The 12,511-nt window shown below is 40.9% G+C and overlaps 1 protein-coding gene across 1 annotated transcript in view; it reads left to right on the top strand.

The window, feature by feature from the left end:
• Dnaaf9 (dynein axonemal assembly factor 9) overlaps nucleotides 1-12,511 on the top strand; it is a 145,549-nt gene that overhangs the window by 109,752 nt on the left and 23,286 nt on the right. The window contains exons 28-29 of the mRNA XM_026409747.2: nucleotides 747-905; nucleotides 5,987-6,112. Coding sequence (XP_026265532.1) covers nucleotides 747-905; nucleotides 5,987-6,112 — 285 coding nt within the window. The remainder of the gene's footprint in view (nucleotides 1-746; nucleotides 906-5,986; nucleotides 6,113-12,511) is intronic.

A 12,511-nucleotide genomic window follows, 5' to 3' on the forward strand; every position in this document is an offset into this window, starting at 1 on the left:
TTAAGAAAACTAAAATTGCATAAGGGTTGGGAATTTAGTGTGAGAAATTGCAGGGAATGAGGAGAACAGTTTTAGAGAAATGCTAGGGAATTATTGAGCCTTGTTTAATAAACGCTTAATGGCTAACCAGTTCATCATGTCTAGTGCTGTTATTCTATAAACATTCTGAATTCTTTACCTGCCTATTTCTTATTCTTAGCAAGAGTTTTACTAAGCGCTGTACTGAAACAATTTATTGCATGGTTCTTCAGAAAATCACTGCCCGGTCAGAAGTCTTTCTCACCTCTGAAGTCTATTGATCATGAGCTTACTTGTTTTCCCTGTGGCAGGGGTTTTCCTGTCAAAAGTGCCAGTGATAGTAGCTTCCGAATTTGGGGCTCTCAATTCATCTAGTACTTTCTGCCTTTTTCTGTGACATTAGGATTGCTTTATCCTATATGGATTCAGTGGGCAGAATGACTTTGGAATACAGGTCACATTTGAATCCATTACTGGGCTGGGGATGTGGCTCAAGCGGTAGCGCACTCGCCTGGCATGCGTGCGGCCCGGGTTCGATCCTCAGCACCACATACCAACAAAGATGTTGTGTCCGCCGAGAACTAAAAAATAAATATTAAAAATTCTCTCTCTCTCTCTCTCTCTCTCTCTCTCTCTCTCTTTAAAAAAAAAAAAATGAATCCATTACTGAGCCTACAGGGCCAAGCCATCAGGTAGCCCTGGTGCTGAGATTGCATTTCCATTTCCAGGTGGATGGTGTACCGCCAAATCATGGATAGCTCTGAATGTTTTCATGCTGCCCACTTCCAGAAATACCTTTCTAGTGCCCTGGAGGCCCAACAGAATCGCTCTGCCCGTCAATCAGCCTACATCTGCAAGAAGACCAGACTGCTGGTAGTGTTACAAGGGTAAGCATTTGACATCTGGGTACAGTTGGGTAGGGTAGTAACCTTGGCATTACTATTACTTAATGTGTAGCAAACCTGGGGCACAGAATAAACCTTGCATGGGCACAAACACTGTCTATGCTACACAGACAGGCTAGGCCTTGATCCAACAAGCATCCTATTACCATATTGTGGGTTAGAGTGGCTAGTGTAGTTTACATAAGTTTTAGGTTTGGTTTCAATACCAGAAGGTGCAAATTAGGGAATCTATTCAAGGTTCTCTGATAATTCTTGGAACAATAGTGGTCTCTAACCCTCTTTCTTTGTCATCTATATAAGGGGGCCTCATCTGTTTTACTCCTTCCTCCTGCAGAATTGCAGAGGTGGCTCCTATACTCAGCTGTCTGCAGTACTCCTATTCCCTGTATGACTAGCTCTGAAGGGTTTCTTAGGACCCTCAGTAAGGAGCATGTATTGACCAGTTAGGTAAGAAGCCCCCTGTTCATGACTGGTATAGGACCATAATTATAGCCTCCCAGCTCCTTAAGTCCCTGTGTAAGTAGGATTATCATGGGCATGCAATATCTAGGCAAGTACTCTACTACTGTCAGGTTTGACAGAGCATATACTACTGTCCTGACTGAACGATTGTCCCTTGACCTGTTGTTCTCAGGCCTCTAGGGAGGAGCCCCTCACAGGTCCATTATCATCTGGGCCCAGAGAGGAACATGCCAGGCCAGGAAAACATGTGCTCTGCCTTTCACTCTTTTATTATGGTTGATAATAAAGAAGCTTTTGGATGTTCTCACAAAGTGCTTTTGTGCTATGCTACATTTTTTGTGGTCATAATAATCAGTGTTTGTAATAAGTTAGTCATTTCCAGTAAAGAATGGGCCAGTATCCAAGGCCCTGTTGGGCACCTGGCTGTGATGATGGGAAGTTGAAGGAGCTGGAATGGTGGTCCCAAGGAAGAGGCAGGTGGAACTGTGCATATTCAGGGCCATCATGCATTGGCAGACCTTGTTATCACACCCTTCCTCCATCTTCTCTTCTGTCAGCCCTCTTGTCCTACCTGTGAGCTCAGGTCATGGAAACTACAGAGGAAGAGTCTAGACATGAAACTACTTGATTTTTTCAGGTTTTTCATTACTTCTACTGGTCAAAGGAGTGGGTTGACCCAGCTTCATCACCTGCCCCTGCCAGAGTTGAGAGTCACTGGGATTGTGGACCTGGAGGGAAATTTGGCAGCTTGCCACTGTGCAGCTGAGGTCATTTTCACCCTCCATCATTTTAGAGAGCATCATTGACCCCTTTTCTTTGACTTTACAAGCCTGAAAAAGTGTCAGCTGTCTCAGAGTCTGAACTGTAATACAATAGATGATCTCTCTCTCTCTCTCTCTCTCTCTCTCTCTCTCTCTCTCTCTCTCTCTCTCACACACACACACACACACACACACACACACACACATATACACACACACACAGAGCCACCTCTGCAATTCTGCAGGAGGAAGGAGTAAAACAGTCATTTTAATGCAATAGAATTTCCCTTGGGAGGTTCTACACAGGATTCTCTTGATGACCAGAGTGAATGGCCAAGGACCTTCTCTTTTGGGGAAGTCCCAAATGCACAAGCCTTATCAAAGAGCCTGCAGCCTGTTTTTACTCTAACCTTTTCCACTAAAATTAATGAAGATTAACAGATGCTCCATTAATCTCCAGGTTCCCCAGCCACCCTTTCTAAGGGAAATTCTATTGCACTAAAATGACTGAAATCCTTGTGTGTGTGTGTGTGTGTGAGAGAGAGAGAGAGAGAGAGAGAGAGAGAGAGAGAGAGAGAGAGAGAGAGAGAGCGCGCAATAGATAGACACTGGCAGTTGAACCCAGTCCTCTTAATTTTTTATTTGAGGCAGGGTCTCTCTAATTTGCTGAGGTTGACCTTGAACTTGTAATACTTCTACCTCAGCCTCTCAAGTAGCTGAGTTTATATCCTTGAGATTAATAGGACTCTATTGCTTATAATGAACTTGGACAAGAAAGAACCTCCAAGCACCAAGAAAGGGAGGCTCCAAGAAAGAGCCTCCCTTTTCAGAAGGGGGAAAAGTTATTGTTGAGGAGTGCGGTTGAAAGTTAAATCCATTTAATGCTCCCACAAAGATCTTTGGAGCAGGCAATATGCAAGTGTCTGTCCCATTTACCATGTGTGCTGCTATCAAGACTTGGCAGTGCCTACAGTGTGTGGTGCTCTCCTGGTATCCAGGCCTACCCAGGCACTACAGTGGAAAGATCCCCATGTGACCATCCATACACACATGTCCAGACAGGGAGAAAAGCCATCAAGCAGAGGGCTTGCTCTCAAAGCATGCGCATGGGCAGCTAAACTTAAGGTCTTTTGTGTGAATTTCCAGAGATACCAAATAAATAAAACACAGACACACACTTAACCTTTAAACAAACTTCAGGACGGCTTCTCCGCTCTCAGCTCCCCAAATAGGAGACCAAGAGAAAGTCATGAAAGGCTGGCAAGAGAGATCAAGCACTTTTGGAAGTGGGCTTTTACTGGGGGGACCTTTATTCTTAGAAAATTCCGTCCAAAAAAGGTCAGAAGGGGGACAGAGTTACAAAGGACAGGTGGGGCCATGGGGAAACACGCCTAAGGGTCCATGGGGCAACACGCCTACTTCTGAAGACGTGCCCTCAGACTTCGGGACAGGGCAATGTGCAGGTCACTACAAGGTGTAGTGAAGGTCAAAGCCTCTCCGCTCCAGGATGGAGGGCGTGAATCTATTCAGAGTGGCTCCCCACAAAGCCTTATGGGGGAAATCCCCGAACACCAAGGCCAAGGACCGAACTGAGGGCCTTGTGTATGCTAGGCAAGTGCTCTACCACTGAGCAAAATCCTCAACTCCTCATACGGAAACTCCTGAACTTAGCACCCCTTGTCCTCTAATGAAGTTCTGCTGACTGGACAGGATTGAGGCCAGACCTGGGTAGGAGGTAGGAGATGTTGTAGTGTGGAATGAAGCCAAGGGCTTTTTTGCAGGTGAGTTGTTTGTAGAAACTTAGGAAATGGCTCAGGCAGGCTTTACCTTCCCCCACCTGCCACTGACTTCCTAAGGGCACAGAGAGACCCAGGCTGATCTAATACACAAGGCTGTGTGTCAGGTTTGACTTCCCTCCACAAAAACAGACCTTTTGGTGATAGTCTAGGTCAGTTGGGACAGTGTGAGTGTTGTCCACCATGTGAAGAGGGCAGGTCCCCTCTGTGTGGCCAAGGGTCTACAGTGGGGCAGGGTGGGGTGCCAAATGTCCCTACCCTGTTCGTCTACTCTACTTTAGGCACTAGGGAGTATAGCACACAAAACTACATTTTCATTGCAGACCATCAGTAAACAAATGAGAAAAGAAAACATGTAAGAAAAAGACACAATAAAAGAAAAACCCAACAAAAATAATAAAAAGAGCTTACATAACTAATGATCAGTGATTTTAGGGGGGAAAAACTGGGGGAAAAGAGCATGGAGTTCCAAAAGGGAGTATTGCTGTATTGAACACAGTGTATGAAGTCAGAGGATGCCTCTCATAAGATGCCATTTGTGTGTTAAAGCACTTACCTAGCATGCACAAGGCCCCAGGTTCAATCCCAAGCACTGCAAAAATGAAAACAACAAAAAAAATGCCACTTGAGCAGAGACCTGAAGGGAGAAAGGGATCGAACTGTCAGATATCAGAAGAAAAGAGCATTCCAAGTAGAGGGGAAAGGAGAATACTAAGGTAGAAGTATGCCTGGCATGTTCAGGGAAGAGCCAGGAGGCCAGAGTGGTGGGATTAGGGGAAGGGACAGGATGGTAGATGAAATTCTTCCCTGTATTGTGGGGGATTAGATCATAAAGGGCTACCTGACTTATTGTTAAGGGCTTTGGCTTTCAGACTGGGTTTTGAACAGTGATGCCATTATCTGACTGTGGGGTTAGTATATCCCTCTAGCTTCAGTGCTGAGAACAAATTGGAAGGAGGAAAGGACAGAAGTAGGGGACCAGCTGGGAGGCTGTTGGCATGATCTAGGCAGGAGATTGTAGCAGTTTGGACTCACTGGTACTGCAGGTATGTGAGCAATAATCTCTTCTAGTTGCATGTTGAAAACTGAGAAAAAATGGAGTCAATGAAGACTCCAAATACATCTTTTAGCCTAGCTTCTGAAAGAGTATAGAGTCCCCTCTAATAAGGAAGACACAGCCTTGGGAGGAGCAGACTTGGAGGAGTCAGATTATGAACTATTAGGTTCAAAGTGAAGATATTCAAATTGGCTCTAAATCTGGGTTTTGGAGGAAATTCCAAGCAGAAGACAAGAATGCAGTCAGTATTTGACACATCTACTGCTCTGAACAGTTCTGATGATCTTTTTTTAATATATTTTTTTTAGATATTTATGGACCTTTCTTTTATTCATTTATTTATGTTGCTGTTGAGAATCAAACCCACTGCCTCACACATGCTAGGCAAGTGCTCTACCACTGAGCCACAACCCTAGCCCCTCTGATGATCCTTTGAAGTGGGAAGGAGGGGAAAAGAGCAACTAAAGAAAATAGACCTCAGCAGGAGATCCTAACTTGATTAGAAAACATGCCCCAAAGCTGGCCTCTAATCCCAGTGACTCAAGAGGCTGAGGTAGGAGGATCTCAAGTTTGAGAAACCAACAACAATTTAGCATGACCCTGTCTCAAAATAAAAAGTAAAAAGGGCTTGGAATGTAGCAGTCTTGGGTTCAATCCCTAGCATAAAAAAAAGGGATCTGGGAAAAAACAGGCCTAGGGACATCAAGTAGGGGAGCCCTATAATCACCGCAGGCTTCCTTTACCCCATGAACAGGTTGGCTCTTCTACCCATTCTTTCACAGTTAGGAGGACTAACAGAACTTGGGAATGTAGAAGTACTTTGGGGATTCCTGGGATTCTGAATTACGAAGTTGAATAACAGACTCCAAGGAACCCAATTATAGGCTCCTCTTATTGGTCTTCCTTCTGTCCATGCTGACTCAGCCACTCAGTATGCCTCTTACCCATCTCTGTAGCTCCAACCAGTATTCCTTTTTTCCCCCTCAGCTACACGGATATAATTGATGTCATCCAGGCCCTGCAGACCCACCCAGACTCAAATGTCAAGTCCTTCTTCACCATTGGTGCCATCACGGTTTGCATGGAGCCCCTGAGCTGCTACATGGAGCACAGGTAGATATTTAGGACCACCTTAAGCCCATGGGATGTGGTGTGAGTAAATGTATGGAAATCGACATTTTCCTTACCCACCATAAGACAAATATTTATGTATGTTTGACTTTTGGAACACATCAGTGTGCCTTGTATGTAATAAGTGCTCGGTCACTCTTTGATTAGTGCTAGGTCATCAAAGGACCCAAAAAGCCCAAGGGAAAGGAGAGTCAATATTGGGTACAGTCTTAGCCTTTGTGAGGACAAGAACCATTTCCATTTAATACTTAGTATATAGTGCTCATGAAATATCTATTGAGGGATGGAGATGTGGCTCAGTAATAGAGCACTTATTTACCCATTATGCATGTGAAGCTCTGGGTTTAATCTCCAGCTCTGAAAAGAAAAAGTAAAAGAATGGGTACTCCAGGCTGAGGTTGTGGCTCAGTGGTAGAGCACTTCCCTAGCAAGTGTGAGGCACTGGTTCAATCCTCAGCACCACATAAAAATAAATACATAAAATAAAGTTATTGTGTTCATCTACAACTAAAAAAAAATTAAAAAAAAAAGAATGGGTACTCTAATATGTGTATACTAAGTGTCCTCAAAGATAGTTTAAGATATTAAAGGTCTGAAAGGGGCTGGAGGTGTAGCTCAAGAACAAAGCCATTGCCTAGCATGTGCAAAGCCATGGGTTTGAAACCCAGCACTGTAAACAAATGAAAAAAAAAAATAAAATAAAATAACCGAGGATGAGCGTATAATATAATCTGTCGGGGCTGGGGATGTGGCTCAACTGGTAGCACATTCGCCTGGAGTGCGTGCGGCCCGGGTTTGATCCCCAGCACCACATACCAACAAAGATGTTGTGTCCGCCGAGAACTAAATAATAAATATTAAAAATAATATAATCTGTCTAAACATAGAAATGAGACTAAAATGAGGTGATTATGGTTATAGAATATAAAATATAAGAGATAAAATCAGGGGTAAGTAATAGGAAATATGAGTATACTCATTTCCTCATTTTTTCAGACTGGGAGATCAGAAATATTTAAGTCAATAAATTCAAAGATACTGATTTGCTCAGTTTTTAGATATTAATGAGAAATTTCAAAATTACTAATCTGAATTCCTTCCAGAAAATAATTTACTATAGTAGATTTACTAATGCTCTGTTGAAAAACTAATGATTAGCTCATGGTGTATGTGGATAGAATAAAACAGTTATGGATACTGTAATTAAGAATAGAAAGTTATAGCCAGGTGCAGTGGCACACATCTGCAATCTGGCTGCTCAGGAGGCTAGGCAGGATTGAAGGTTTGAGGCCAGTCTGGAAATTTTGATTATGTCTCAAAATAAAAAAATAAAAATGGCTGGGAAGATATAGCTCAGTGGTAGAGTGCCACTGGGCTTAATTCCCAGTACAAGAAAAGAAGGAGTAGGGGGCCGGAGGGGGAAGAAAGGAAGAGGAGGAAGAGCAGAAGGAGGAGAAGAAGAAGAATAGAAAGTTACTAAATAGATGGATGAGGCACACCTGTAATCCCAGCAGTTTGGGAGACTGAGGCAGGAGGATTGCTAGTTCAAAGCCAGCCTCAGCAAAAGTGAGGCACTAAGCAATTCAATGAGACCCTGTCTCTAAATAAAATACAAAGTAGGGCTGGGGATGATGTAGCTCAGTGGTCAAGTCCCCTGAGTTCAATCCCTGGTACCTCCCTCCAAAAAAAAAAAAAAAAGAAGAAGAAGAAGGAGGATACTAAATAAACTTAAATTCACTCCATTAAAAAATTTAAAGAGCTGGAAGGTATAGCTCAATGGAAGAGCACAGGGTTGGCTTCAGGTTCAATCCCTAGCACCCAATACAAGAAGTGTGTGTGTGTGTCTATGTGTGTGTGTATTTAATTAGCCAGTATTATGTCCATAAATTTAAAAAAAGAAAGAAGAAAAACTATTCTTACATCCTTAAATGGCCAACTTTGGTAGATGAAAAATATGCTACAGCAAAAGCAGCCCCTCTCAACAAGAACCAAAGACTTAATGGAGGAACTATGATTGGGCAAAGGGGAAAGGAGGGGACATGGGGCCAGGAAAGATGGTGGAATGGCATGGACATCATTACCCTAGGTACATGTGTGAATGCAGGTATGGTATGAAACTACATCGTGTACAACCAAATGAATGAGAAGTTGTGCTGTAATTGTGTACAATGAATCAAAGTGCATTCTGCTGTCATGTCTACCTAATTAGAATAAATAAATAAATAAATTTTTAAGAAGTATGTTATTAAAAAATATATTAAATGTAAAAAGAGAAAAAAAAAAAAGAACGAAAGAGTTGAATCTAGTATTTTTTACCCTGCAAATTTGGATTTGACTATGAAACTGCTTTGACCAATAGGACATTAACATTGCATGAAACAAACAGAAGCATGAGAAGTGTTTACACATTGAGATTTTTCTTCCCTTGCTTCTGGGAGCTGAGACTAAACTAGGAGCTTAGGCTCCAGGAGCCTAAACTAGGCTGCTGGAGGATTAAGAGGCCACAGGGAGAGTGGGGCCCTGCCATCCCAGCCCTGTCATCTGGACTAAGGCCGCATTTCTACCTTTGTGTAAGACTATCTTAAACAATCAGCCACAGCTGAACTGCCCCAAGCAAAAACCAACTGCCGAGTCCTTCTGATTCTATTCTGCACATGAATCATAAGAAATAATAAATGGTAATACTTTTTATCAGGGTTTTACGTTTTGTTTTTTGCTGATTTTTTTTTTTTTTTTTTTTTTGAGACAAGGTCTCAAGGCTGGCCTTGAATTTGTGATCCTTATGCCTCAGCCTCTCAAGTAGCTGGAACAGGCATGTGCTACCACCATTGGCTAAATGGTCATAATTTTAAGCCATTTAGCCTTAGGGTGATTTAGTACAGTGTTACAAGTATACTAATGATAGGAATATAAAATCTCTAGGGAGATAAATTTGGCCATGTGATTGCAAGAGTTTTATCATATAGTTTTATTTCTGCAAGTGAATAAAGATGCATGTATTTATTTTTGTTTCAGGGAGAATTCTTTTTTCCCCACATGCAGCTTTATATTATTATTATTATTATTTCAATGCTGGGAATTGGTCTAACGCAGGTCTTGTGCATGCAAGGCAAATCCTCTACCACTGACTGACACCCCTAACCCCAAGGGGAATTCTTAATTTCAAGCAGTTGAACCCACTGGAGCATGTGTACATAGAAGGGAATCTATAAAGAACATTAAGTAACTTGCAGATTCTCCAAGAGAGCCAAAAATTCAGGCTGTAGTGTTGGCTAGGCAGCCAGGAGGAACCCTCAACTTTCCATAGGGCTGCTCTCATAAGGTGTATCTCTACTACTTCCTTCACTAGAATGTGCGATCTGTTAACCATGTGTTTCCTTACCTTGCTTACTGCCAGTTGGAGTCTTGTGGTACCTTTATTTATTTGATGAAGTATAGTTCACATATATGCACCAGACTGTAAGGAAGGCTGGAAAAGCAATTTTCTGCTCTTCTATTAGGGAATAGATTTCCTAACCAAGCAGAGAAAAGATGATTAGAAGGTATTAGGCATTCTAAAATATGGCAGATGTGGTCTGTGATATCACAACAATGCTGTTTATATTTAAGAACTGGAAATAATCTAAATGCTTATTAGTAAGAGACTGGTTAAATTTGAGATATAGATATATAATGAGATGCTATGCAGGTATTTAAAAAAATCAAGTAGACTTTTATGTACTAACATGGAAAAATGTTCACAATATTTTCTAAATTTCAAAAGCCAATTGCCAAAACAATATGCATTTTTATATATTTTTTTATATTTTTAGTTTCATTTGGTTGTTTTGGGGTTTTGTTTTCGTTTTTGTTTTGTTTTTGAAATGAGGCCTCACTACACTGCCCACAATGTTTGCTTATCCTCCTGGGTTTAAGTAATCCTCTTACCTCAACCTCCCCAGTGTTGGGACTGTAGGTACATACCATGACACCAGCATGTGGTATGTATTTTCAAAATGTTTGTTTATATAAGCATAGGAAATAATTAGAAGGATATATACCAAACTGTTAATAGTGCTTCCTTCTGGAAAATGGCCATTGCCTTTCAAGGCAAATGTTGAATGAGGAAGAGATCATTTGATGCTTCATAGTGTGTGTGTGTGTTGCCTTTTAAAAATATAATAACTTTCTTGATATAATTTCACCCTTTTTAAAGGGTACAGTTCAGGGCCGGGGGTTGTAGCTCAGTGGTAGAGTGCTTGCCTAGCACATGTGAGGTCCTGGATTCGATCCTCAGCACCATATATAAATAAGTTAATTAAATAAAGGTATGTGTCCATCTGTAACTGAAAAAAAATTTAAAAATAAATAAAGTGTTCAGTGGTTTTTTAGTACATTCAGAGCGTATAACCATTATTACCGTCCGATTTCAAATATTTTCATTATCCCCAAATGAAACTCCTCTCTCCCTCTTCTTCCCAGTGCTTGGCAACTTTACATCTACTTTTTTGTATGTTTGTTTGTTTCACTAAGTTGCTTAGGACCTTGCTAAGTTGCTGAGGCTGACCTTAAAACTTTTTTTTTTTTTTTTGGCAGGGAGGGGGAGACTAGTCCTTCTGTCTTGTGAATCTGTTGTATATATCTGGATTTTCTTATTCTGGACATTTCATAAATGGAATATGTGGTTTCTGTGCCTGGCATCTTTCATTTAGCATATTTTCAAGAGTTTTATCATATAGTTGTAGCTTTATCAATGCTTACTTTTGGGGTTTTTTGTTTGTTTGTTTTTGGCCAAATATTTTGTCACATGGAATATATCTATTTGCCCATTCATTGGCTGATGGATATTTGAATTATTTTTAACTTTGGGCTATTATAAATAATACCACTATAGTCAGGTATTGTGGCGTACACCTGTAATCCCAGTTACTCTGGGAGACTAAGGCAGTAGGATTGCAAGTTCCAAGCCAACCTGGGTAACTAAGATCCTGACTCAAAATAAAATAAAGTAAAATAATTCTGGGATAGTTCAGTGGTAGAGCATTTACCTGACCTACATGAGGCCTTGGGTTTAATCCCCAGTACTACAAATAAATAAATATTTCTATGAACATTTGTATGTAAGTGGAATTACAGGATTATGTGGTAACTATTATGTTTAACAGTTTGAAGACCCAGAAACTAATTTCCAAAGAAATTGCACCATTTACAACCCTACCAGCAAAATGCTTTAGGGTTCCAATTTATTCACATCCCCACCAATACTCATCTGTCTATACAAGACTGTGTCATCTATGAACAGAGATTTTACTTTCTCCTTTCCAATCTGGATGCCCTTTTTTCTTTTTCATGCTTAATAGTCCTGACTAGATATATTGTTGTATAGAAGTAGAAAGAGTAGACATTCTTGTATTCCTGAATAGAAGGGAAAGCAATCCAGTTTTTTGCCATTGTGATGTTACCCTTGAATTGCATGTTGTTTTTATATTTTTTTTAAAAAGTTCTTTTGAGAATCAGATTTTTTAAATTTTATTTATTTATTTATTCTAATTAGTTCTACATGACAGCAGAATGCATTTTGATTCGTAGTACACAAATGGAGCACAATTTTTCATTTCTCTGGTTGTACATGAAGTAGAGTCATACCATTTGTGTCATCATACATGTACCTAGGGTAATGATGTCCATCTCATTGTACCATTTTCCTACCGCCCATCCCCCCTCCCTTTCCCTCTCTCCCCTTTGCACTATCCAAAGTTCCTCCATTCCTCGAATGCCTACCCACCCCCATTATGGATTAGTATCCACTTATCAAAGAAAACAATCGGCTTTTGGTTTTTTGAGATTGCCTTACTTTGCTTAGCTTGTTATTCTCCAAATCAATCCATTTACCTGCAAATGCCATGATTTTATTCTCTTTTAATGCTGAGTAATATTCCATTGTGTATATATACCACATTTTCTTTACTCATTCATCTATGGAAGGACATCTATGTTGATTCCCCAGTTTAGCTATTGTGAATTGTGCTACTATAAAAAAAACATTGAAGTGGCTACATCACTGTAGTATGCTGTCTGTCCTTTAAGTATAAACTGAGGAGTGGGATAGCTGGATCAAATGGTGGTTCCAGTCCAGGTTTGCTCAGGAATCTCCATACTGCTTTCCATATTGGTTGCACTAATATGCTGTCCCACCAGTGATATGAATGTGTCTTTTCCTCCACATCCTCACCAACAGTTATTGTTGTTTATATTCTTTTTTTTTAAGTGAATATTTTATTTACATTTTAGTTTTCGGCAGTCACAACATCTTTGTTTGTATGTGGTGCTGAGGATCGAACCCGGGCCGCACGCATGCCAGGCGAGTGCGCTACCGCTTGAGCCACATCCCCAGCCCTGTTG

This window comes from Urocitellus parryii, chromosome 6 (assembly GCF_045843805.1).
Source record: "Urocitellus parryii isolate mUroPar1 chromosome 6, mUroPar1.hap1, whole genome shotgun sequence".
Classification (NCBI taxonomy): Eukaryota; Metazoa; Chordata; class Mammalia; order Rodentia; family Sciuridae; genus Urocitellus; species Urocitellus parryii.